The sequence below is a fragment of the Arvicanthis niloticus genome, chromosome 4, assembly GCF_011762505.2.
Source record: "Arvicanthis niloticus isolate mArvNil1 chromosome 4, mArvNil1.pat.X, whole genome shotgun sequence".
In the NCBI taxonomy this organism is placed as follows: domain Eukaryota; kingdom Metazoa; phylum Chordata; class Mammalia; order Rodentia; family Muridae; genus Arvicanthis; species Arvicanthis niloticus.
The window spans coordinates 107,634,030-107,660,473 of record NC_047661.1 but is presented as its reverse complement, the minus strand read 5'-3'; the positions used below and the strand labels follow the sequence as shown (position 1 = coordinate 107,660,473).

Sequence of the window (26,444 nt, the reverse complement as noted above, 5' to 3'; positions counted from 1 at the left end):
GCAGAGGTCTTTCCTACCCAGTGAAAGCTCTGTTAATGGCCTCGCAGACACCTTCCAAAGGTACACCACACTAATGCTTTAAAGGTGGTTCTTAATTCAGTCAAGTTAATAATTACAATTAAGTAGCATTCATAGTTATGCTGTGGGATGTGCATGGAGTTAGGTGCTGTGAGATCCCGAGTCTTATAAAGCCAATTACATAAAGAGGAGGGGTGGGTGAAGGCATGGAAGAGACAGGAAGTGGCCTGGGGCTAGGGATGGGGCTTGCTGTGGCAGGATTTTCCCTGTCCAGTTACATTATTAGAGCAGCAGAAGGCCTGTGATTGAACAGGGAAAAGGGAGGCGAAGCTAAGGTTGCAGGGACAGAATGTGACTCAGGAGAGAAGGGAGGGAGCAAGACGGAGGCCGACGAACAGGATGGTTCAGATTCAGCATGGCTTTAAATAGCCACAGGTAAACATAATTTCATAGAGGGATAAAATAATTGGGGTAACTTGTCTAATCTAGGTGGGCAGCTTGTATCATTATCAATCGGCACTGAAACTATTGTGTGGGCATCTTGTGAATTGAGAATTTATTGTTATATAAACCTGACTGATTAATTATAAGCTTCTAGAGTTTTGTTTCTACCTGGCTTCTGGGTATCGTGGTGGCTGACTGCAGGGTGGGCAGTCATTGCATGGGGCTGGCATGCCAGTGACCAGCCAAGGAAACTTAGTAAGTCTGGTACAGACGTTTCATGAACCACGGAACCAAGAGAAACCGCCAAGTTGAGAACACCCCACTGGAGCCATATTGCCCGCAGGTGCTGGGCACAGCACGAGAACCTGCCTTACCGATTTTTTAAATATTTCCCGCAACAGCTTGTTACACCTTTCCTCTTGCTGGCACATCGGCATTTAGACTTTTAGGAGCAAGCATTTCTGAATTTCAGTTTTATAAATCACTACGAGAATGATTTTGTGAAAGTTAGAAGGTAGAACATGTTAAACGGTTCATTATCTTGGTTTGTAAATTGTTAGTACTTGTACATTTTTCATAAGAATTTTCTTTTTTTCTTTTGTCTAAAAATTTAAAAAAAGCAGATGAATGGCTTTTGCATTTATTTATAACGTATTTATACATAATGGAGAAACATGAGGTACATCTGTAGTTAATGGAAAATGAACAGAATGTACAGTTGAAAGGGCATTTGTATCTTTCAATAGCACCATGTTCTCTGAATGGTGACTCTAAGTTCTAGATATTTTAATCTGTTCAACATAATATTGGGCCTTTGGCCTTCAGCTGGAACCAGTATAAAGATATTTACCATACTACTATTCACAGCCTAGACGTCATTAAAGAAAAACAAAATCAAAATGACTCCCATCATCCGCTTTATAGACGGCTCTTCAAATGGCAGCTAAGATGTCCTTTTGTTTCCTCCTACACTAATGCTTCCTCAGACACCTCTTAAGGAAGTCTGTTCATACAGGGAGCCCCTTAGCTGAGCTACAGGAAGGGCCACGAGGTAGCTGCAGATAAGAGGGGATCACTTGTCTATTTTCTCTGGCCTGTTTGGAAAGCAATGCATCACTGGCTAGGAACAAACCCAGGGAAGTGGGAAGTACTCCGTGGAATGGGGGTGGGGGTGGGGCAGGTCTCACTTTCTCACAACCAAACAAATGGGGTTGGGGTATGGGGGTGAAGGGGCGGGAGTCTGTTGTATTTTTCAGTGTCTATCATCTGCTGACCAAGAGAGCAGGCAGATCAGAGTTCAGGTTGGTAACATAGCCTAGCAAACTGCTGTAGCTGAAGATACCTGAAGCAAGTCTTCACAAACCTCTCCTTCCGGTTTCATCTTAAATAAGGCAGAAACACTACTGAAGCTCCTGTTGTTAACAGACATTTTCAACGGCACGTGGATTCATTGGACTCAGGTAATAATGTGTTTATAAGTTTATAATAATGTGTTTATAAGTGTTTAGTTTGTTTTAACGCTAAAACAAAGATTATCTACAAATTACTCAGACCCAAGTCCAAGTTTCATTTTAACAAACTTTTCCTGAATTCTTAGATGCCACCAAAGCTCAATGAGTGAAATGTAAGTATTTTTATGATAAAGAAAGTAAAGAATAACTGAGTTCTGAAGTTTGCACATAAACTGGGGGGAAACAGGAAGGAATAAAATTGTTTCAGAATAGGGGTGTGAAAGAGTCTAAGAAACCTCAGGTACAGTCACTTTAGACACCCAGGTGTCTACATTTACCTTCTATTGCTGTGATAAAACACTAAGGCCAAAAGCAAGCTGGGGTGGAAAGGGTTTTTTTCAGCTTACGGCTAATAAATAAATAAATAAATAAATAAACAAACTCTTAGGTAGGAACTCAAGGCAGGAGCCTGGAGGCAGCAACTGAAGCAGAGACCGTGGAGGAATGCTTCTCACTGGCTTGTCCAACTTGTGTTGTATAAAACCAAGAACCCCCTGTACAGGCATAGTATCATCCACAGTGGGCTGGGTCCTCCACATTAATCCAATCTTAAATGAAGAAAATGCCCACAGACTTGTTCATAGGCTGATTGAAACACAGTCTCCAGTGACATTCCCTCTTCCCAGGTGACTCTAGCTAGCTCTATCAAGTTGGCCAAAGGGGAACAGCCTGTCAGGAGACAGGCATGTGTTAAAAACACTACAAAAATGTCATCTATCTTTTGTATTGTCAAGAAGTTCTTCCCTTGTCAAAGAAACAAAACCAGTAAGGGTATCTAAGCGAAAGATGTCTTTAAATGTGATTCTAACAACTGTTCAGAATACTGCAGGCTCAGAAGAGCTGGAGGATCTGGAGGCTCTAACCCTAAAGCACTTCCAGTTGTGGCCAGTCCTGAGCTGTGTTCGTGTGTCTGGTTTTATAGTGTACTGTGTGTTGGGGGAGGTGTCTGCTCTTACTTAGATATAGTTAACTCTTTGTAAGTTCCAGATTCTGTCATTTAAAATCTCCCCTGAACTTCTCAGAAAGTCCAAAGGTCACATTTACAGAACAGATGCTGAGAAGGATTCAAGGGATGCAGGCCTACATGAGATCCAGGCTTTCCCTCTTACTGTATTAAGTATGCTGTTAATCTTCCGATGATTATTACACAGTATAATGATCCAGCCTGGATTATGAAAATGAAATCCCTACCTGATGCACTCATAAACAGTTTTATAGGTTCGTTTTAGCTTCCTCATGTCATCGTCAAAGACATTCGAAATTCATAAAGATCCTCCAGAGTATCGTTAGAAGCCTCATCTAACAAGCCCTACTGAGCTACTCAAACCAAGGGGGGATAGATCCAGACAGGAAAAGAGCGATGTTATTCATCGTGCTTTGCTTGAACTGGTGGGTGAGAAGTGACATCATGGAAGAGGAGCAATGTGATGTGACATACAGAAGGCTCAGAGACAACAACAGAGAGAACAGAGTGACAGGGCTGCCACCTGCAGTGTTGACATGTTATGATGTCACTGGTTACCCAACCATCCTTCTATAGCCTTTCCAGGATTTTTCTGTGTGGCTGCTTACTTTGCTTGACTCTTTGTCTCAAGAGTCTTTGTGGTTCACAGAGCACTTCATGTCAGCACTTCACTTGCTGCTCATAATGCAATAAGACATGCGAAACAGCAGTCGCTATCAAGAGTGTATGAATCTCTACAGAGGATACAGACTATGTTGCACAGTAAGTGCTCTCAAGACTAGCACTATCCAGGGGGGCAGTGTGCCTTTCTTCCTACTGGACTTCTGGATTAAAACACTGTATGCCCCCCCTACACACCTCCACAAGAGATCTTGCCCCTTAGAAAGACCACTATAAATGCTAGATGTGGGGCCACATTCTTATAGTAGCAGAATTCAGGAGGCCAGGCAGGAAGATTATGAGTTCGAAGCCGGCCTGAGTTAAAAAGTGATTTCCAGGCCAGCCTGGAAAATGGCAAGCTGGATCTTTAAAATCTCAGACTAAACCAAATCAAAACAAACAAGTATTCCAACAAATATCGAGTATACTCTTTTTGAGATGGATTAAAATGAACAGGAATCATTCGTGTTAACAGACATGTATAAAACATTCAAACTCAGTTTTCTGAGAAAAGGAAGTAAGGAGTTATGTTGTTTTACACAAAGGCCCTGAGAAGGACTGTTTGAAAGAACCAAATTCTCCAGCAATTTTAAAGTAGTCTGATTCATGAAAATCTGATTCATCTAAAAAATAAAAAAAAAACCCAAGCCTTTGTGAATACATCTGTTATGTAAATCCACACTCACCTGTACTGTATAGAGAACAAAAAATGATAACATACTCCTATATAGTTCTCATTACATATTTTAAAGAGATTTACACTAATTTATTGCATTTGTCTCTGGCCATCTTTTAAGGCAGGCAAAGACTATTATTTTTTCTGTACGGATGAGAAAGCTAGAGGTTAAGGACTTGCCCAAGGTCAGACAGGCACTCATTCATTCACTGCTCTGAGTGATGGAGTTTTAACGGGGTAATAGAGGAAGTAATGTCCTTCCTCCTATTTTTTTTTTTGAACAGCTGTGAAGGCTATTAAAACAGAAGTAGATGATCTCACAAATACAATGCTGAATGAAAGAAACCAGACACAAATGTGGACATACTGTACGAGTCATTCAGCATAAAATTCAAATGCAGACAAAACTAACTCATGGCAACACAAGGCAGAATGGTGGTCATCTTTAGGATTGGGATGAGGGGGAGGGCACAGAACTTTCCAGCTATTGGTCTAACTTGTACATTAGTTACATTCATTTGTGAGTGATCATTGAGATATACATTAGAATTTGACCACCTAAATATAAATAAAGAAATGTTCACTTAAAGCAAGCAGTATTTACACCTTCAGAAAAAAATCATCTATAGATGCACTTTAGAAGACCATTGAGCCTTGGGCCACTTGTGACTTCATTTAAATTTCTTGGCAACACCTAGAAAATGAGCCATGAACTTGTGAAGACATAAAGAGAGACGAAAAGTTTTATAGGGAATATGGCTAATGTTTATCTGCATTTGCAGAGTGGCTGGTCTTCTGGTACTGCACTATAGAAGGCTTTTCCTGCAGAAGGAAGCCTTTACTCCTTTTCGCATTTGTATGTTTAGTTTTTAGCCAGCTGCTATGTGTTAGTGCCTTAGCCTTCCTAGGCATACAGTACGAATTCTTAAAATAAATTTTATGCCCAAACTATCTGCCTGATGTGAACATGAACTCTCAAACTTGATTGGCAAACTTTCTACATCCCAGGCAGGCTGGAGCCATCTCTGATATTTGGGTACTGGAAGGAGCATCTCATTTTCTCCAAGAATGTTAAACTGTTAAACAATCATACAGAAGATTAGAATGGCAGCTTGAGAGAAAACGGAGGAGAGAGGCGTTGAAGATGTACTTGTCAGGACTCAGCAAGCTGATGTGGCATTTATACACTGGCAAAGGACCAATATATCACATGGAACTGGGACTTTTGTGTTCAATTCATGCAACTTGACTTCATTATGGGATTCTGTTTTTGCTGAACGGTAGAAATCCCTTTCCTCCCATCACAAATCCCACCCCCAACGTTATTTCTATGGATATGTAGCTGTGGTAGGTTTAATGAGAATGGCCCCCACAGACTCATCTGTTTGAATGCTCTTTGAGAGAAATAGAAGGGTTTGGAGGTATGGCCTTATTGGAGTGTGTCACTGGGGGTGGGCTTTGAAACCTTAGGCCAGACCGTCTCTCTGCTGCCTGAGATCAGGATACAGAACTCTCAGCTACTTCTCCAGTACCATGGCTGCCTGTGTGCTACCATGTGCCCCACCATGATGACATGGACTGAACCTCTGAAACTGAAAGTCTGTCCTAGTTAAATGTTTGCCTTTATAAGAGTTGCCATGGTCCTGGTGTCTCTTCACAGCAATAGAGTACTGACCAAGACAGTAGTCTTGTGATTCTTAGCGTGCAGTAAGTAGGGCATGTTATTTTCTTTCATAAATTACTTGTTTTGTAACAGGTCATACAAAAAGACTGATTACTCATACATAAACCATAGTTTTTAATGACCTGTCTATTGACAACAGAAAATAAACCGAGATACGTACCATCAAGCCTTGTTCTCCTGGTTTTCCTGGTTCACCCTTAAAAAATTAATAATAACAAGTAATTAGAGAGCACGTAAGAATTTTCAGTTGTCTTCTTTTTCCAAATATTGCTAGTCACATGAGTGTCAAGTACCGTTTTTACTTGTTTGTTTTTTAAAGGTTAAATAGATACAAATATTTCACAAAGAACAGATAGCCTTTCTTTGACTATAATCTTGTATTTTAGGGTTTAATAAAACTAGTCTAGATCCTTGTGTGTTGTGGATGGGCCTGATGCTATTTGTATTCTAATGCTAATTCCGCTCTCCTGGGAGGGGCTGTCTGGAACAAGGAATGAGTCACATACTCAGGACTTCCTGTGAATGATCCCCTAATGACTAAATGAGCCAATCACTGGTGAGTAGGAGGCAGGACTTCCAGTTTGCATATGCGAAGAGAGGAAGCAGGAGGGAGAGAGGGGCCTTTTCTGACAGGACATTGGGAGGGGAAAATGTAGGAACTAGTGTCTCCCGGAGGATTTAGATTTAATATGGCTTACAAGAATAGCATTCTAGTCATTGCGCCCAGAGATTGAGTTACCATTGTTTCTGAACTAAGTTTGTGTCGTGTTTTTCTTCTTGGAGCTACATGACTGAGTTCAAGAGAGAAAGGTGTATGGTGGCAATGTGTGGTTTTGCCTTTGTGCCCCACAAAGGCGGTGGGATTTTGAAGCACGGAGATGGCATGGTAGTGACCTGCCAGAGGGAACTTAGCGAGCTGGGTGGAGAGATTTTGGAGCTCTGGTGCCATGTGGCCACCAGTGCTGGCAATAGCACAGGAACAAGCAGTTCGTTCTTTAATACTTCCCGCTACATTCGTGTGCTCCCCATGCTAAGACAAAGGCCCCACACAGGCCAGAGAGGCACTTGCCACAGCATTACATAGTAAAATGAGCAGGGGCTGATTTTAAAGTTTGTTCTTTTGCATTAGTCAGAGCTGGAGTAACATGTTTATTAAAACTGACAGAATATTCTGCTATTTCATATGGCTTTGTTTCACAATGATCAGGTTCAGATGGAACTTACGATTGTGTTTTCTAGTCACACCATAATGACAGCCTCTGGCTACTGGTTTACAGAGATCTGTGCCTGTAATTCTAATGTTCATATATGTTGCTGGTCTTTCAAAAATGATTTTTTCCAGGTTACAATTAAAAATATGTCTACTTATGTTTATTTGTTGTGAGTGATTTTCCTGCATTTATGTATGTGCACCATGGTGCTCCACAGAGACAGGAACAGCACACTGCCCTCCCTGGAACGGAAGTTAAAAGGGTAGGTGTGAACCACCATGTGCTGGAAACCAGAGCAGTGAGTTCTCTTGCCTGCTGAATCATCTCTCCAGAACCCAGCTCACTTTTATAGAGTCTTTTTTTCTAGTGGTTATGATAGTATATGCAGATTACATCTGAGATCATTATAAAAGTCAAATCTATTTGTGGAATTCTTTAGTTTCTTTGCCCTTTGTGTAAAGGGTACCACTGCTAGAGATTGACATCTTGCGTCTTCTCAATTATTGTCCTGCCTGATTTTTGAGGTAGGGCCTTTCACTAAACTTGGATTTCACTGATTTGGCTGGCCAGCAGTCACCAGGGACCCTCCTGCCTCTGCCTTCCCTGTGATGGGTTTACAAACTTAGCCTGCTGTGCTCAGCCTTGACATGGATGCTGGGATGTGAACTCTGGTCTTCATGCTTGGGTGGCACTTACTGACTGGGCCAACAACCCAGCTCCCTTATCTTTGTGTCCTAATAGTAACTTCTAGCATAAATTTGTTTCTGCTATAATATATAATATCAATCCTTTTCTAGCAATAATATGTTAAACTATCATTTCTTTGTTTTGGTTGTTTTTTAAACAGGTTTTTATACTGTTCTATCAACTGGTAGAACTCACAGGGCAGCCCATGTTTGTTTTATTTTTTTAATATACATTTTTAGAAAATATTTATTTTATGTGTGCATGCATTTTTGTCTGCATGTATGTCTGTGTGCTATGTGTGTGCAGTGTCCTCAGAAGCCAAAAGACAGTGTTGGCTCCCTGGAACTGGAGTTACAGATAGTTATGAGCTTCCATGTGGGTGCTTGGGTTCCATGGAAGAGCAGCCAGTGCTCTTAACTGCTGAGCTATTGCTATAGCCCGTTTATGTTCATCTTGAGCTCACAGCACTCTTCCTGGCTCTGTCTCCTGACAGCTGGCATCACAGGCATGAGCCACAATGCCTGCTAGTTTTTAACTGGTTATTCAAAGACAGCCACTTTATAACTAGCTGTCAATGAAAGCCATCAAGGCCCTCAAAGCTCTGGAAAGCTCTCTTCAGGAATATCACTTTGAGAAAATGGTGGATATTAAGAAGACAGGGTTAGGGTGAATTCACCACTTTCAGGGAAAGCAGTCCCAAGAAGCAGTGGAGTCAGTTCCTTGCTCCTGTGAGCAAACACAGGACTTTCAGAAAGGGAAATGGGACTCTAGAGACGAGAACAGCAGAAAGGGATGCAATGTCCTGTATCTCACACATGGAATAATTCTTAGAAAAAAATACGAAGGTGTATGCGTTAAAATGCAAAGACAACATACAATACCAGTACCAACTATGGCTGGTTTTAAATGTTTTTTCCCTTGGTTTTCAAGCATTTCTACTTTGTTAGAAAATATTTCCATCATTACTTTTGAACTGGAAAAATCACAAATGAGAACAATTTAAGCAACACATTAAATAAAATTTAACTCAGCAATAAGCCTTAACTCTTAGCCCTGGAGGCACAACATCATCCAAGCCATTTTTTTGTCTCATCCATATATTTCTTTAAATTGCTGTTGCTGCATGTATCAAGCCATATCATTTATCAGTGTCCCAGGTTTTTGATACCAATAGGACTAATTTTAGTACTGAGATCATTTTAAACTGATGTCTGCTAGATGTCTCAGATACAAATATAGAGTAAGAATATGGCCATACCCTCTGATGTTAAAGTCATCACGTTGTAATTGTTTTTATTACTACTCTTAGCCAAGTCTTTTGGAAGAGATCAGATACTAGCAAGTGGCACTTGTTTTCCCTTTGCAGTGTGTGACTTTATTGTGTGTGCTACTGGCCTTTAAGCAAACATTATCAGTGTTTGGCTTTATTTTTTTTTCCCACTAATATTTCACTCCATCCAAAAAGGCATCAACATATCCAGTGGCAGGCAGGATAAAGGCAAGACTGGGCACTTCACACTATTAGCTTCCCAAAGCTTACCTAAGATCCATGCAGGTACTGGCTGCAGGGCCCTGGCTCTTCTTGGGCTGAGCAGTTAGGTAAAACATTGCTGCATTCCACCTCCTGGACTCCCTAGTCACCTGACCTCCTGGCCCTATAGTCTCTTACTACCTGTTCCAACCCATGTCTTACATGGAACAAGAATGGAGAGAACAACAATCCAGGGAGAAACTCACGGGTACTCCTGGCATTCCTCGGGGGCCATCTTTGCCTGTGTCCCCAGGTGGGCCTCTTGGACCAGGAGGGCCTGGGGGTCCTGGAGGCCCTGCCTGTCCTTGGTCGCCCTGGAATGGAGGAAGGAAATGAGCCAACAACAATCATGAGCAATTAATAGTCAGGTTCTATTTCAATGCTTTAAATTCACATTATCCAATCTACATTTATGTTTAAAGAACATGTCCACCATAAATATAAAGCCTGCTGGCTGTTTACCTGCCAGCAAGGAGCAAATATTTATTGTGAGAGAGCCAAACCGATGCTATGAAACTAAACCAGCTCTCATTCTGGCAAGCATGGTTATCAGAGTACACTGTTTATTTCTGTATCCAGAGCTATATAAAACCCTTGTTTAACCATGTCTATGGCAATATTCTATTAGTGCTATTTACCCCAATCAATGGTTGGCTGTATTTTCAGTTTAAATATATATACTCACAGAATCTAATATTAAGCATAATGGGCTTCTGCTCTGTTGCATAATAGATGTATAATTTATCAGAGCCAGAGGGCTGAAGAAATGTGTGGCCTATTGCTAGTGACAATTGAAGTTGTTTGATTAAGAAACAAACAAAACAAAACCAAATAAGCAGGTGGGCTTCCTACACTATCAGTCACCAAACATAATTTTCTTCTGAAATATTGACAAAGACCCACCCACCCTCTATGCGCCATGCAGGAGAGATAAATGCAAAGCAACAGTGCCCTGAGCAACAACTGAGTGTGAAGGAGAAGTCAGACTCCAGCAGGAAGCAGCACTACCTTAATCAGCCGGCGTTTAATGAGCTGCTGATCAGCAGAGAGAAAGCCATGATTGATTTTAGGAAACACCATCTGATCAGTCAGGTGAGGTCAAAGGTTGAAGTTCAGAGATGAGAGAGTTGAAGGATAAGCATCAGAAGGCCCCGAGGAAGAAATAAAGATATGCACATTAGATTCATAATAACCATTAAATAAAACAGAACCGGTGCTCATGTCTGACAGCCCTTCAGCCTCAGGGAGAAAGATAACCTTGAAATGGAAGCAGGCCAGACTCCTTTGGATTAGAAACCAGTCCCTTTTGTACCCCATTCTTTGGATGTTGGGGGCTGGTCTTTTAGTATACCCGTTTACAAAAGTAAGTGAACCAAATGACCTTGTATTCAGCATCCTGAGTAGAAAGTCTGTAGACAAAGCACCAGTTCCAACTCGGTCAGATTTGCCAACCAGCATCAAGTGCCGTGAACCAGATATGGACACCCAACCTTAGCGTACTCAGAATTCCTTTACTGGCTGGGATCACAGAGCATTGGAATATGTGTGAATCCAGCCATAAATAGAGGCAGCCTTTGGCTGTCACTGTACATGCTTAACTTCATTATCTCCTCACGAGGATATCCTCCTGAATGCTGAGGAGGTTCTCTTGTAGACCCTATCTGACCTCCCGATAGACACGAGGTTCCAGGGGCTCAACACAGTCACCTGCCATTACTAGCAGAAGCTGGGAAAGCCCATATATGGTTCTCGTTCACCCTTATGCTGATTGGGGCTCTGACTGAGTAAGCCTGAGCATCATCCACAAACCTTGACGGTGAGGATCTGATTGCTGTGGAGGGCGGCAACTGTGGGGAAGCCTGGCAGGCCCTATGGACGTGACACAACACCAAAACAACACGACACAACACGTCACACAGACATTTCACTGTAGACAAAACAAGAACACGCCTACAACCTCCCCTTCCCACTCAGGTTCTGAGCTCACGATGACATGTTAGACACTAGAGGGAGGCCCCAGGGCAAAACAGGCATCCCATAGAGCCTGGAGTGGCAAGGCTGCAAACTCATGTGGTGGGTACAATGGGATGTATGCACATTCTTGTGTACAGTTTGTAACTCTTAATATTTCTGGAAAGTTCTTTTCCAAGGGTTAGTCTAAGATGGAGCTACCTGCAGAAGTTGTTATGAGAACATTATACTTTCTGGTATTCTGTTTACAAATTAGGACATATAATACATACAATGTACATATTAATTCTTGTATCAACAACAACAGTAAACAAAATTATTTTGGAAGGACTCCTCAGAACAAACATAGTTCTTAGTTCTCCATATACGTGTTACCACCCAAGAAATCAAAAATTTTTCTCTCTGATGATGTGACAGCTCTCAGGTCTGCCCTGTTTTTAGGCTCTCTCGTGAGGGTGGTAGATGGAAATCTGTCTCTTACAGCATGTGTGTTTCATGTCAGGGTGATTTACGGTCACACTCCATGGTAATTGTTTCTGTCACATAACTTTTTCAAGAGAATTTGACAGTATGCACAACCCCTTAAAACAGAAAAGTGGTTTTGGGTTCCTTAGCCAAGGAGAATGGGGGGATTGCTTGAGGAACCCAGAGTGTAGCAACTGGCATAAGTTATTTACACAGTGTTATCAATTGGGGAAATCGGAAAGAGAAATCTCTGGCTTTGTTCCATTTCTTTTTTTGAAAACATTTGAAACTGGAGCCTTTTCTCCCATTTAAAGTGACAGGTCTGTTTACTACATAGGTTCCTGAGATCTCCACCCATGGAAGCTTCCATTTCCTCCGTGTTTGTCTAGTCTCCTGTCTGAGGATCGACTTTAGCAAAGGCCAGAGAGTTTCCTGTTTTTTAAACTGTATTTGTTTATTTGCAGGTATCTTCTCATTTTCCTGATGTTGGGGATATGTTTTTCTTTTCAAGATGACTGACAAGACTGGGTTTGTAGCAGGAAGATGTATCTCAGTGCTGCTGGTTCAGGTTTTGATTCTTACTGCTTATTGCTGAGTTCTCAGGAAGCCAAGCTAAGGAAACCTTACCCCTCCTGCCAGATCTACTCTTGAGAAGGGGATTGAGTGGCCAGGCAGGTTTGAGGGGACCTGTGTCCTTTTCTAATTCTCCCTTTAAGTGAAAGTCCTTTAAGCATCGACTCTGCACGAACTCAGAAATGCCCAAGTTGGAAAACAGATGTGTACAATTTGCTTTTGTTTTTACTATGGAATATGAGTTTAAATTGTTATTAGATGGTAATGTGCCAGGATGCTCCCATCTGTGACTCATTAGTCCTGTATTACACAGTCAGAATTTTATATATAAACCGCATATTTATGTAACAGAGAACAAAAACAGATACAAACAAGAAGTTAAGAAGGAATCAGAATCTTGATTAGTGGTGATAAATCATAGTGTCACTTGAAACACGATTAACAAAATAATTTTAAATTGAAAACCTTTTAACAGCACACATGGTATACCTTTCAAGTGGTCTGTGAGTTCGACATATAAATAAGTCATTTCTTGAATTCATATTTGAGCAGGACCAGATTGTTGCTTGGTCATATTTGCAGTGTGGTCACACAAAAGCACCAACTTGTGTTACTTCTTGGTCTGGCTTCCGTTTTATTATGAAATCTAAAGAGGGAGGTGGCCAGGTAATTCTGACCTGGACAGTTCTCCAGCCTCACACTGGAAATCGACATTCTAAGAACATTGTCTTGTATTGTTAGACAACATATCTCAGTCATGTTAACTGTGAAATGCTACCACATGGGCTCAGAGATGAAAACTACAGACTTCAGAAATGACCTCAGAAGGGTGTTAGGATGCCTAGAAGAACCCTCTTAGATTCCAAGAAGAATCTTAAGACTCTAAGCTTTTATATATGATATCTATATAAATAGATAGCTAGAGAGCAAGGGATCCTAAAAGTTTGTTAGTTTTAATTAATATTAAACAATTTTTTACATTAAAACTTTCTTGTTAAAAAATTTAAAGTAAAAAATTTAAATTTTTTCTTTAAATCATGAGGTAAAATTTGTCCAAGGTTTTTCTTTTTTTTAAATGTAAAACAGATATTGTTACATTTTGGAGTAGAACGGGTAAGTTTTAAGACATATTACCATTTGGTGGTGATAATAAATTCCATCTTACAGAAGGCTGTATATACCTCACAGGCAGACTGTGTGCTGCCAGCATTGGTGCTGCACACTCAGCTTTCTATAATGGTGACTTTTAGGTGGGCTCCCCTAGCTTTCCATGCAGAGGTACACTTTTCAGTGAGGCCATTGTCCCATCATGAGTCAGAGCCTTTTCTAAAGAAGTGAGATGGAGAGACTTTACATCTCATCTCGGCTTTACATCTCAGACAATGTGCCTGGTACACAGATGGTCCAAGCAGGCATGGGAAAAAAGTGTGTCCCAGAAAAACACAGTGAAAAAAATCCAGAAACAAGCCAAAATACTAGAATAACTTGAACATATTTCACCCCTAAATATTTTGAATTCTTAAGAAACAAGATGTACAAATATGTAACACAGAATACCTCACCAGCCCACAGTCTCTCCCAGGACCACAGATAAATCTGAATTTCAGCCCCGCTTTGTCAGCATCTCATGAGGGCTCAAAATTTGTATTTACCCTCTAGAAAGTAAAGATGCCCTTGGCTCAAAGGGACTTACACAAATAGCATAAGTCATGAAAAATGCTTTTAACTGCTTGGTAGCCACAAATTCAAGATGCCATTGTCATTTTTATTGTACATTCAGTAATGACATCGTTACATTTTAGTGAGAAATTGTGTTTTGTCAAACACAGTCAATAAAGCATCAGTAGAGTCAGAAATGTAATCCTAGATGTTGAATTTCAGATTTTGTAATTTTCTAGTTTGTATCTATGAACATTTATTTCTATTTGTTTTGTTGTTTAATACTAGAGAGCCTACAAACTGACAATATCTAAGTGGTCCTTGTTGGTCACAGTCTGTGTAGCACTCGCTGTCCTACATCATGAGGAATCAATGGCATGTAGGATCCCAAGCTAAAAGCATTTAACACCTAAGAAAGTAGAGGAAAATAGGGAGGCAGGAACCATATGGGTTGGTAAGCACTCTGGTGCAACAATAGGAAGGCCAGAGCCAGGCACCGTGGCAACATCTGTCCTTCCAGCACTTGGGAGTCTGAGGCAGGAGGATCCCAAGCTAGAATTTAAGGCTAGACAGGTTGGGCTATTTGTTAAGACCTCACCTCAAAAATAAGCAAACAAGTAAATCAATATTAAAAGCAGCTAGAGGTGCAGTAAAGAGTGAAGAGAGTAAGAGCTCACCCATTACTCAGATGAGGTAAATACAAGAGTAGAATTGGAGACAGAAACCTTAGTTCTGCCACCAGAGCTTAGTTGCATAACCATATCCTAGGACCAGAGTGAGGGACCTGCTGGAGTTTCCAGCACTATTAAAGGAGGATTCTCAGAATGTGTTACTTCCTTAAAGACAAGAGTGAGAATGGGGATTAGAGAATGCTCATGGGGCCTTAGCTTGAATAACACAAGAGGTGGAGGGGACCCAGAGGGAGAGTGGTGGTTGGGAGCAGATGCTGTCACAGATGTTGAACTGACTCATGGATTTGCTAACCTTGAACTGAGGGATGGAATGGTAACTGGATATGTCCCTAAAAGAAGAGAGGTTTGTGTGCACGTGCAAGGCGTGAAGGCAGAAGTGATATTCATTGGGAAGAAAAGCAGACTAGCTCAGGGTAAGGAGGCAAGAGAGGACAATAGCTGGTGAATGAGCAAAATGCAATGATATATACATATGAAAATGTCATGATGAAATATGTTTACGCTGATTAAGACACAAATAAATGAATAAATGAAGACAGGTTAGGAATCTGGAGTCACGTGCCTGCATAAAGTTATCTACAGAGACTGTGGAGAGAACATGGATATGGGGAAAGAGTTAAACCTTCTGGGATGAGCAGAGGTGGAAGCAACCAAGAAGAGATTTCACAGCGAGTGGCTGCACCTGCAGGGAGAGGCTGCCTTTCTTCACAAAGAGTCTACGTAGGTAAATGACCCAAAATAAGAGATACATGTACTTTTCTATTGCATTCTTAATTTGTTTTAAAAATGTGTATAAGTGACCCCTAATGGGAGCAGGCTAAGGCTAGCACACGGGAGTGCAGCTGAGACATGTCTGTACAAATATAGAGGGGAAGATAAATAATTATTTTAACTATAAAGAGGCAAGAGCCTCAAAAGCAAACCATATTATGTGAGAAGCACCATGAAGCACATGTGTTATGAAACAGAAAAGTCTCCTGAGTTTTTCCATAACATATGCTACAGTGACTTTGTTTGCCCAAAATATATTCAGCATTACAAAAATAATCATTACAATGGGCATGCATGTGCATAAGAAAAGATGAATTTTCCTATAAGCAGATAAAAAATGACATGTAGTTAAGGAAGGCCACATGGGGAAATGTTTGCATCAAATGAAAAAACATTGAGGCTCAAGAATGACTTTGGTTTATCTATTATGAGGCTAAATAAAGAAGACATTGCAGGAAAGAAATCTGGTGTTAAATTGCTTATTGTTGTAGATGTGTAATCTCTATTCAAAGAGAAAACCCAACCAGGTGAAGATAAAAGGCTAAAAGGTTACCTCAATGACCACGCAGTATGCCAGCAGGAACCTGTGAAGATCATAACCTATAATTTACGGAAAAGACTTAACGAGCATCAATTATAGAAAATTAGTTTTCTACTATCAGATATTTTCAATTGCTCAAGAAACAAATTTTGCTTTTCATGGATGCTCCAATTTTTGTTTCATCAAAAAATATTAAGTTCAGTAACCTCAGTAATTGTGTCTCCTGTACATGAATGTGAATAATAAGTGTGAATTTTCAATACCAAAGAGAGAACGATGAAGTAATCTCTACACCGAGAGACCTCTTTAAATTCCATAGCTATTAAAACATCACGTAATGGCAAAATGCAAAATGTTTCTTAATGTGCAGAATGATGGCAGGAACATTCTGAAACTAGTCAAAGCAAACATCACCTAAACTATACGAACAGAGCAAAAGGTTCAACGTATATATATATATATACTCTTTAAAGAGAGGCCAGGGATTTTTGAAAAGTATTCCCTAAAGACATGATGCCAAGAAACCTTGTAAGAATGTGCGGCATTACAGAAAGGTTGTCCTGGCCTGAGGGGAGCAGAAATGTATAGATAGGATGTCAGAGACAGAGAAACAACAGACGTGTTACCTGGAAAGAGATGCAGTCTGCACAAACCTCATTTATAACGAGCTTGTATAACTGAGTCGGAGCTTATTCTTTCCATATCAATATTCTGAGAGGAATCTTGTGTCAGGGTTTAAAAATGGTAATTAAAAAATGGCAATGAGGATAATAGTGAGAGTGTTGGTAGATGCTCACATTGAGTCTCATTGCATGCAGGGGGAGGGGGATTAGTCTAAGAAAATGCTCTCTGGATCTCACACCAACTATTTGCCAGATAAGGTAGTCTGGGTGGCAGAGAAGTTAAGGGTTTCACCCACCTCACTGTATCAGACCTGCATCTGGTTCAGGATACCATGAAATTCTCCCATAATTCTTCAGAGCCTCTATATTTTCCCTCTCCCCATTCATTCATTCATTCATTCATTGATTCATTCATAAAGAACTTAATACTATTCTACTATAAGCAAGTGAAGGTTTTTGACATTGAAATGACAGCCATGAGGCAGCCTTCTTCTGGGCCTCAGCTGGGATGCCTTTGATATGTTTGTCCATGCTCTTCTCCGCTTGAAATTTTCTGTTATCTTCACCCTCACTTCTTACCCCTCAGCTATGTTCTTAGTTGGCCCTCTGCTTACTTCCTCAGTAAGGAGGCACAGCTGAAAATAAGATTTCGATACTAACACTTTTAGAGACATAAAAAAAATATTGTAAAGGTACTTATAAACTGAAAGAGGACATTAGTGGTCCCTTAACGCAGATGAAAACTAGACTATTGACATCAAGAGAGGCAGTGACACTCAGTGAATAAACAATAGTGTGACACCAGACACGCATGTCAGGGCAACCTTATATGAGAGTCTCCTGGCTGGTAGACAGCACAGAAACAGCAAAGGGCTATCTAGGTCCACAGGTCAGCAATGACACTGCACCTGAGGGCTCTGCAAATGAAGGAAGCCATGCCACATCTTCAAAAGCAAAGATTAGAAAATGAACACACACACACACACACACCCCAACCAGGGATTATAAAATAGACCAGGGGACCAGGGGGAGGAGGAAGATGTGGTCAACTCAGAGAGCTGGAGGCTCAGACTTAGAAGCCAAGTTACTACAGAAAATTAAATAAGGTTTCCTTCTCAGTGCACTTAAAAATGCTATTCGTACTTCAAAGGGGAAGATGATGATTTAACCCAAGATATCAGAATGCATAGGAAGGGAAGGAAGGTAGCTCATGTGGTGAGGAAGACTTTACTAAGGACTAGTCAGTTGAAGACTTGTAAATGAAAGCTCTTAAGGCCCATGGCGGCTACTGATTCTATGGTCAAGATAAACACTGGTAGCAAGAGAATATCCATGTTCCTCTTCTCGAGGTACACTGGACTAATACCTGGAGTTCTAAGGACTCCACACTCAGCATTTGCTCTTTACTTGAGCTAGGTCAGGATACTGTGTCAACCACCAAAGTTGTAGGGTCCCTGAGGGAGTTTAGACAAACAAGGAGAACATTCCTTCATAAAGCAGTGTCTTTTAATAATTAATGCCAAGTACAATTCAAGAAAGTATGGTAGTTAACACATAGCGGAGAGAGAGAGCATTAATGCAGACAGCGACTGTCATGGAAAATGTACTAAACTGTCTATTAATTAATTAATTAATTAATTAGGGAAGCATGCAGTACTTAAGTGCATTCAGCCTGGGGAAAGGAGGCAGGCTCTCAAGGGCAGAATCTGAGATGAAGATACGGATCAGGCACACCCTTCTTAGGGGAAAACCTAGAAAATTTTGATAGGCTGTGAATGTGGAATACTTAAAGGAGATGTAGTGGGCAATTATAACTTAGTTTACAGAAGATAACCCTAGTAGAGTTAGGAAAAACAGATTGAAACCCAAGGTTGTATAAACCCTATAATTTCTTATTTACAATTCCAAAATTCAAACTGGTTGAAGATGAATTATCTTCATAAGTTCAGGTTTTTTTTCTTCTAAGTTTGTAGCAATTGTGTCCAGGGACAAAGCTTACTTGAACAGATGTGAAGCTATTTCTGCTTCCTAAAATCCTTCCTAGTGTGAACATGTTTGTGTTCCACTGAAGAACTTGATAGTTGGATTACACAGGACACCTCTCATACAATATACACTATTACCAAGGTCTTATTTTCTCAAAACTCAAAATTCTAAAACACATTTGACTTTGAGACTTTCAAGGAGTAATTGTGAGCTTAGTTCAACACTGATAACATAAAAGGAACCTGTAACAGAGTGAATGAGTGTAGGAAAGGAGTGAGCTTTACATTTAAGGCAATGAATTTGCAGCTAAACAAAAATTCTCAATAAAGGTACTCTGGGAAATTCCCAGATTAAATACACGACATGAATTACATGTTATAATTTGTGCCAGTTTGTAACCACTAAAAAGATATTTACTTTTTACTCTTTGGTTTTACACGTTAATCGGGATTGGCCTGATCAACAGTTACATGACATACATCTCTTACGTAATTTCTTTAATAAATGTAGAATCACATTTATAATTAGCAAACATGTTTCATGGTATCGCAAAAGCAATTCTGTGGAAAGTTTGTTCTTTATTAAGTAAAGAAGCTACAAGGGACTAGATAGGTGGCTCCATGGTTAAGAGCACTAGCTGCTCTTCCAAAGGACCCTGGTTTAATTCCCAGCAACGATTAGAAAAAAAAAATAAGAATCTCCCAAAGTCCGTCGAACATCCATTTGTCTGCCAAACACTCACTACACAGCAATTTGCTTCAGGTGAACAAGATTTGGCTGAGTTCGTGCGATATGCATTTGAAATACAAATTTTGAGTTAACAGATCTCTAGTTCTTGGGGATCCTTCATTCTAAGATGGTACAGAATTATAACAATGTGAAGTGTACCTCTAAACAACCCATGTTGCCCTCTACTTGAGAACTGAAGTCAAGGGCTCACCTTGACGAAAGTACGCCCTGTCTTTTTTCCTAAAGGAAATGGTGTATACCTGGCAGAGGCAACGTGACATGGACCAACAAAGAACAGCTCTTATGAAACAGGAAACATCAGCTAACAAGGCATCTGATATGGAAGGGAAAGTGGGCGTCTATCCAGATGCCCTGAGGGAGAAGACAAGCACAAGTTCTGCTGTTGCCTAGAAGCTCTGTTTACTGCTTTGGCTTGATGGCTGTTTGCTAAAACTCTTTGTGAAACTTTGACTGAGCCTCGACTCTAAGTCTCTTGGGCATGTCCTCTGACTGGAAGCCTCTCCATAGCAAAGCTGGGAGAGTCCCATGAGCTTCAGTACATGCAGGATAAAGTACTTCCTACTCTACCTCTGAGGTGTGCCAGGTGCCTTGGAAGAAGTGCAGTCTGCAGTAAAAGTCCCTGGAATAACCGAACCCCTCAAAAATGATTTTAGCAATTAAAAAGATGATGATATTCTTGGGAAGTTCACTGGAGTTTATTATTCAGACTGACAGTACTATAAATAATTTTTTTCACAGGTCAGCCTGGTCCTGAGTCCTTATTTCCCCTATTAACTCATAGTTTAATTTTATGGTGATCTCCCAGTGTTTGTTTAGTTGTGCAAGATTAAAATAGGATCTGGAGATTGAAAACATACTAGAAATTTACATCATTATAATAGGGGGCTAAAACTATGAACTGTAAGGACATGTTCATACTCTAATTACCTTTTTATTTCACGTCACCTGTACAGATGGAACAGACCCAAGCCAACTGACTATAAAGACTCAGCAGACAGTGAAGAAGCATGTTGAGACTAGAATGGTAGGTCCATGGCAGACCATTAGCCCAGCATCTACAAACCCCTTTTTTGGATTTTCTGGGGTCCCTCTCCCCTCCCCTTTTCTCTCTCAATACAACACAAAATCCAGAGTGAAGCCAAGGCCAGACTGAAGCAAAAGCTACCCAGTGGCCTTTTCTGCAAAAAGCAAACCAGCTTCTCCCTTGTCCCTTGCTTCTTAAGGACTCCAAATTTAGTGTTTTAATTTTTAATGATTGCTTCAGATTGTAAATGCACATTACTAACTCAATTTTAGTATAACATTTATGTTTGTAAGTCAAACATAAATACATTTGAAGGCATACTTTGGGCCACAGGTGGACAGTTAATGATCTCTAACACAGTGCTTTTCAAAGCTAAATTAGAAACAAGGGTTTTGTTGCCAAAGAAGATTCTCATCACCAAGGATGACTTTGTTTTGTTGCACTGATGCTTGCAGAAAGGTTACAAACGCTCATGGTATCAATCCTATGCCATAATTTGAAAGAGTTATTCTCAAGTAAAAACATTTCAAAACCCGATTGCTATATAATATCTTTGGGAGATACAGGTCAGAGTATAATTTCTTTATGAAAAGAATGACATTCCTAAATAATGAAATCATGCCTATGAGTTGAACTCTGGGTGAAAGAGTCCATTATGGTCTACAGGAAAACCAAAGCCTAAGACTATCCTGAGAAGAATGTTCGAAATTTGGGGAAATTGGGTCTAAATCGTATTGTTATACAATATACTGCCCTGTTCCACATTCCCTCTTTTACCTCCATACTCCTTCCCATTCAGTCTTCCAATTCTAGTTTCTCTTTTATCTCTTTGCAGCATTATAATTCTATTTCCCCTTCCTTTGAAAATCCCAGTGACCTGCCAGCAATGGAGCACTAGGAGCACAGATGTTACGGAGGTAACCAATCACTTTTAAGAAAATTAGATTTAAGGCCCAGTCCATGAGATGGTACCCAACCTGATACTATTAAAGTGGCCAAGAACCTGGGACTGGATTAGGAAAACCCACTGTTATTATTATGCTAAAACAACAGTAATCAAATGAGTCCCAATAGTATTCTTCCAATGGAAGATGTGCTAGATGGTTCTATGTTATCTTGACACAACCTCCAGTTATTTGAAAGGAGGGAGCCTCAATTGAGAAAACGCCTCTATAATATCTGGCTCTAGGCAAACCTGTAGGGCATTTTCTTAATTTGTGATTGATGGATGGGGGCTCAGCCCATTGTGGGCGGTGCCATCCCTAGGCTGGTGGTCCTGGGTTCTATAAGAAGGCAGGCTGGCTAAGCCATGGGGAGCAAGCCAGTAAGCAGTATCCTTCCAGGGACTCTGCATGAGCTCTTCCCTCCAGGTGCCTGCTGGGCTGAGTTCTTGCCCTTACTGCTTTTGATGACAAACTGTTATATGGAACCATGATCAAAATAAACCCTTTCCTTCCTAAGTTGCTTCGGGTTATGGTGTTTCATCACAGCAATAGTAACCCAAGTAAGAGTGTTACTGGGTATATCAACCATATTCAGGGCAGGCCACATGCTGAGGAATAATTGACCAACACAAAATGAACTTCATGTTTGTCTATACATAGTTTTTCCTTTTGTTTTATTTTTTGTCTTTTTTTTTGACAGAGAAAAAATACCTTAAAGTTGCGTGGGTAGTGAGTCGGGAGACTCTAAGGGAATTGGGAGAAGGGAGAGGAATTACATAGTATGAAAAACATTAAAAAAATAAATCACAATATAATGTAATTTCTACTTTTTGTTTTCATTTCCTGATTGCATCTGATGAAGTTATTTTTCAGTGAAAAGAAGTACAGGTTTTATTTACATTAAGTAATATATCGCATACTATAGTGTTCGTACATTCAATGTTTAAACTTTTAGCATTTATTTATTGTGTGTTATGGCGTGGGAGTGGTGCATGCCACAGTAGTGTGTGGAGGTCAGAACACATTTCAGGAGTCAAATCTCATTTACCACTTGGGTTCTGGGGATTGTCAGGCTTGGCAGCAAATGCCTCTACTCTTAGCCAAGTTGCCTGTCATACACTTTCTTTTTCTTTTTTTTAAAGTTTTTTTTTGTTTTGTTTTGTTTTCGAAACAGGATTTCTCTTTGTACCCCTGGCTGTCCTAGACTCACTCTGCAGACCAGGCTGGCCTCGAACTCAGAAATCTGCCTGCCTCTGCCTCTGCCTCCCAAGTGCTGGGATTAAAGGCATGTACCACCACTGCCCAGCATACACTTACTTTTTAAAAGTTGCATTTATTTGTATATATAATTTACTTGAAATAACTACTCTGATAATATTCTAATTTTCCCCTCAAATTTCTTTCAAATATTTCCAAATGTCAAATATGTAAATGACAAAGGTCCTTACAAAAATGTCAACACTGAAGATTAAATCATCTTGGAAGTTATTGAAAATGAGAGCCATAGTAAGCTTTATGAGAATTTTTGTTAAAGTCAATTCTCCATTTAAATTCACTTGTTCCTTTAATCAAAGGAATGTTGCCATACATGCCAGAAGCTACATTGATTTTCTTCCTATAAAAATCATAAATTTTTAATAGATTTTGAATGATATATTTGCTTTATTTGCCAGTAAATAATAATAATAAAAGAACAAAGTAAATGACAGTGTTTTGCTTGAATATGCCCATGATCATGGCAATTAAAAATGTTCTCTAATGTCTTAAGATGTATAGAAGCAATGCCCAACTTACAAAGTGCAGATGGTTTTTCATGGATGTTATATTTTCCTCCAATGGGTCTCTGATTTCAGGACCTAAAAGTCACTACGTTTACATGTTAAAAGCCAGGTGGCATCTGGGATATTGTAGATAGGGCACCAGTTCTGTCACCTCATTAGCTACAACCTTTATGGTTCCCATATGTGCCAAGGGGGGGAAAAACACAAGATGTATGTCTGTCATGTCATGACGAAAAGGGATGCTTGTTTTTACATGAGGCACTGCCGAGTGTTCTCACTGGTGACATGGAATGCTAGCAATTATGGACCATGAAAGGAAAAGGAACAACCAATTGTTTTACAGCTCTGGGATGAGGTGTCATAAGGTCACATTCAACCGAGGACAAGCTTCGAAAATATCAACTGTCCGGCTGCCTACGTTTCTCAATTTGTGAAACATTGGTGAAAGTTACCCTGGGAGAGAGCCCATCTCCTTCACACTCATCCTTTGAAGGAAGACCATTGGATCAGATATAAGGCAGGGGAAGAAAAGAAAGAAAAGTTGAATCAGGCGTGGGTGTAGGCTTCAGGATCTAGGGGGAAATCCTGACAACAGTGAGAAAGAAGTTTTCATTTAGAACCAGAAAGAAATTAGTGATAAAAAGCTAGGATTTGATTTTTATCTTGATCAACTGAAAGGTAAATTTTAGTAAGCCTTTCATATTTAGTGTCTAATTCTCTATTGTACAAAGACAAATATAACTTGTGCATGGTAAGCTTCCAGGAATGGCAGGTGTATTTAACACCAAGGGAAACAGAAAGAGTAGGAACCAATGTGCTTAGTCTCGATTGAAGGACTTTTCAAATACTGAGTGTTTGCCTCCCAAGTTAGCCAGCCATCCAGAACATGCCGCACTTTTGTGGACAGTAAAAATAAAATTAAATAAAAATAAAAATAAGAAAGTAAATAAATTATTTTTTTGTGGAAGAAAAAATAAAGGGCAGCTGTGGCAGGCTTATGTTTGTAATCCCAGTTCTTGGGAGACGGAGGCCGGAGGCTGGCCTTGAGTTTTAAACCAGTCTGGGCTATAGAGTAATATTCCATCTCAATAAAACGAAGAAGGCAGTTCCTGAGGAATTTGGCAGGCTGGAAAAATTCACATTGACCTAAATCAGGGCTAGACTTGATGATTAAAGTGAAAATTTATAAGCAAAGCACAGTTTTAAAATAATAAAGATATTTCCTGCTACATTAAGTAGACAGAGTACATATGTAATTTGATTTGAGCAGGGAGACTGTTAATTTTTTTTTCTACTGCTAAATTACAAGCCCTAAACTGAAAACAAATGAGAATTGGATTTGTCACTGGTTCAACTACCCACTTGGGTGATAGCTAATAACTGGTCATACTTTTATGATGTCGGTCCTGAGGCATCCAACGTTTGTTTCAATGAAAGGGGCTGGCCTCTTAAACCTGAGGGCCGAAATGTTTCCTGTCCTCATTTGTATATTTATTTCTACAGCTATCTCACATGTCCAGAAGACGGGAACAAAGGAGAGTAGAACCATCTGCTGGATTATGAAGCCGGAATGCGAAGGAGACCATTACAGGATAAACAGCTTAGAGCACGCCAATCACAAATCAGTAAAAGCAAAGACCAGCGCAAGTGCTGGGAACAAGCTGCATGAATGCAGTAGAGAAGCTAAGGGCTTGCAGTTTAGGGTGGCAAGAAACTTCTTCTCTACTATATTCGTAGCTCCTAATATTGTTTAAAGATCATATAATTCTGGGCTGTGTTACCACAATAAGCCAAGTCTACTTTACTCGTGCCTGGATTGATGAACTCAGTTTCTGGGCATTTACGTTTAAGGGGGACATTTTCCTTTAAGGAGGGTATTTGTCTAGTAACATCTATGAAGAACAACCACAGAATGGTCACATGGATGAACAGACATGATGGAGAACAGGCTGGGAAGTGTTGTGACATGAGAGGCATTTCAAACAGACACAACTCTGGAGTGGAGATCCTGAGCACAGTGACAGAAGGTTACCACGTGCTGAGACACGTAACCTGGAGGGGCTAGACTGCCAGTCCCCAAGGGTTCCATCTAATCTCGAACAGCAGCACTTCTAAAGATGCACTGCTTCATTGTCTGATGGAAGATGACTTAGCCCAGAAGGCAGAACTAAAACTAGCTGTGTCAGCAGTCAAGAACCATAGACATCAATTCAACGGGGAAGTAGTTCGTGTTGAATGAATAGCTGAATTATTTCCTGATACTTAAGACTGTCTATAATCAGTGCTGACTACTCTCTGAAGACAGTGAGCTTTTTGGCCCTGGAGATATCTAACCAGAACTCAGGGACTGTAATTTTATGGTATCGGACAGGGTTTTGTAACTGCTCAGCTATGAAATGGGTTTGTGTTGTAATTATGAGTACAACAGTGCAGTCAGTGAATATCTTGTATCCATATTATCACCCACGGATATGCTCTCTAAATATCTTGGCAACTAGCATGTACAGACTATTTGTTTAGTTATTTATTTTTAAGGCAGGTCTTGCTATGTATCACAAGCTGGCCTTGAACTCATGAGCCTCCTTCAGCCTGCAGGGATTACAGCACTTCATCATCCTTTTAAATAAGATTATCAAGACTCATCAACAATTTTTGCTGTCATTGACCAGTGACTTCTAATAGAGACATAATTGCCACTTCTGTGTTAACCTAATAGTCAGGTGAAACACACATCTTGCACACACAACTCTTGTTTTGTTTGCCATGTTTTTCTTAACTTTGTGGATCACCCCCTCTAAATCTGTATTTGTTGCTCTCAGGGAAATCAGGTTTTAATTTATTTCATATAAACGAGAACACGGAAAACAGAGTCAAATAATACCAACCTAAATTAGCTCTTCCTTTAATATTTGTCAGTACAGCTGTAAGGGACACATCCAAACAACTTATGAACTTGTTTTTTATTAGTGCCCCCAAAGGGCAATTTTGTTAGGAATGTTTATAACGGGAGATGTTTCCATTAATTCAACTATACAACCAGAACAACAACAACAAAAAGAAAACCCAGAGAACATTTACAATGCCTGAAAGCATGACTTTGTCAAGATGTATACTGACTAGCATTGTTAGAGAAATGATTTGGTTCCAATAAAACAAGCTCATGCAACTAATTTTATATTATTGCCCCAAATATCCATAAACTGGAGCTGTGACCAACACAGATACTGAAGTTAGATCATCCCAAGCAATAACCTAACATACTGGCAAACAAAAATCCT

At 40.1% G+C, this 26,444-nt stretch overlaps 1 protein-coding gene across 2 annotated transcripts in view; it reads right to left on the bottom strand.

Moving 5' to 3' along the window:
- Positions 1-26,444, bottom strand: part of Col25a1 (collagen type XXV alpha 1 chain) — a 383,527-nt gene that overhangs the window by 108,157 nt on the left and 248,926 nt on the right. Inside the window, exons 8-10 of one of the 2 annotated variants that reach the window (XM_034501180.2) lie at positions 10,395-10,466; positions 9,593-9,700; positions 6,118-6,153 (exon numbers count right to left, since the gene is read on the bottom strand). In XM_034501180.2, the coding sequence (XP_034357071.1) occupies positions 6,118-6,153; positions 9,593-9,700; positions 10,395-10,466 (216 nt within the window). Of the gene's footprint in view, positions 1-6,117; positions 6,154-9,592; positions 9,701-10,394; positions 10,467-11,195; positions 11,256-26,444 lie in introns of both variants that reach the window. The other variant, XM_076933258.1, reaches the window with a different exon arrangement.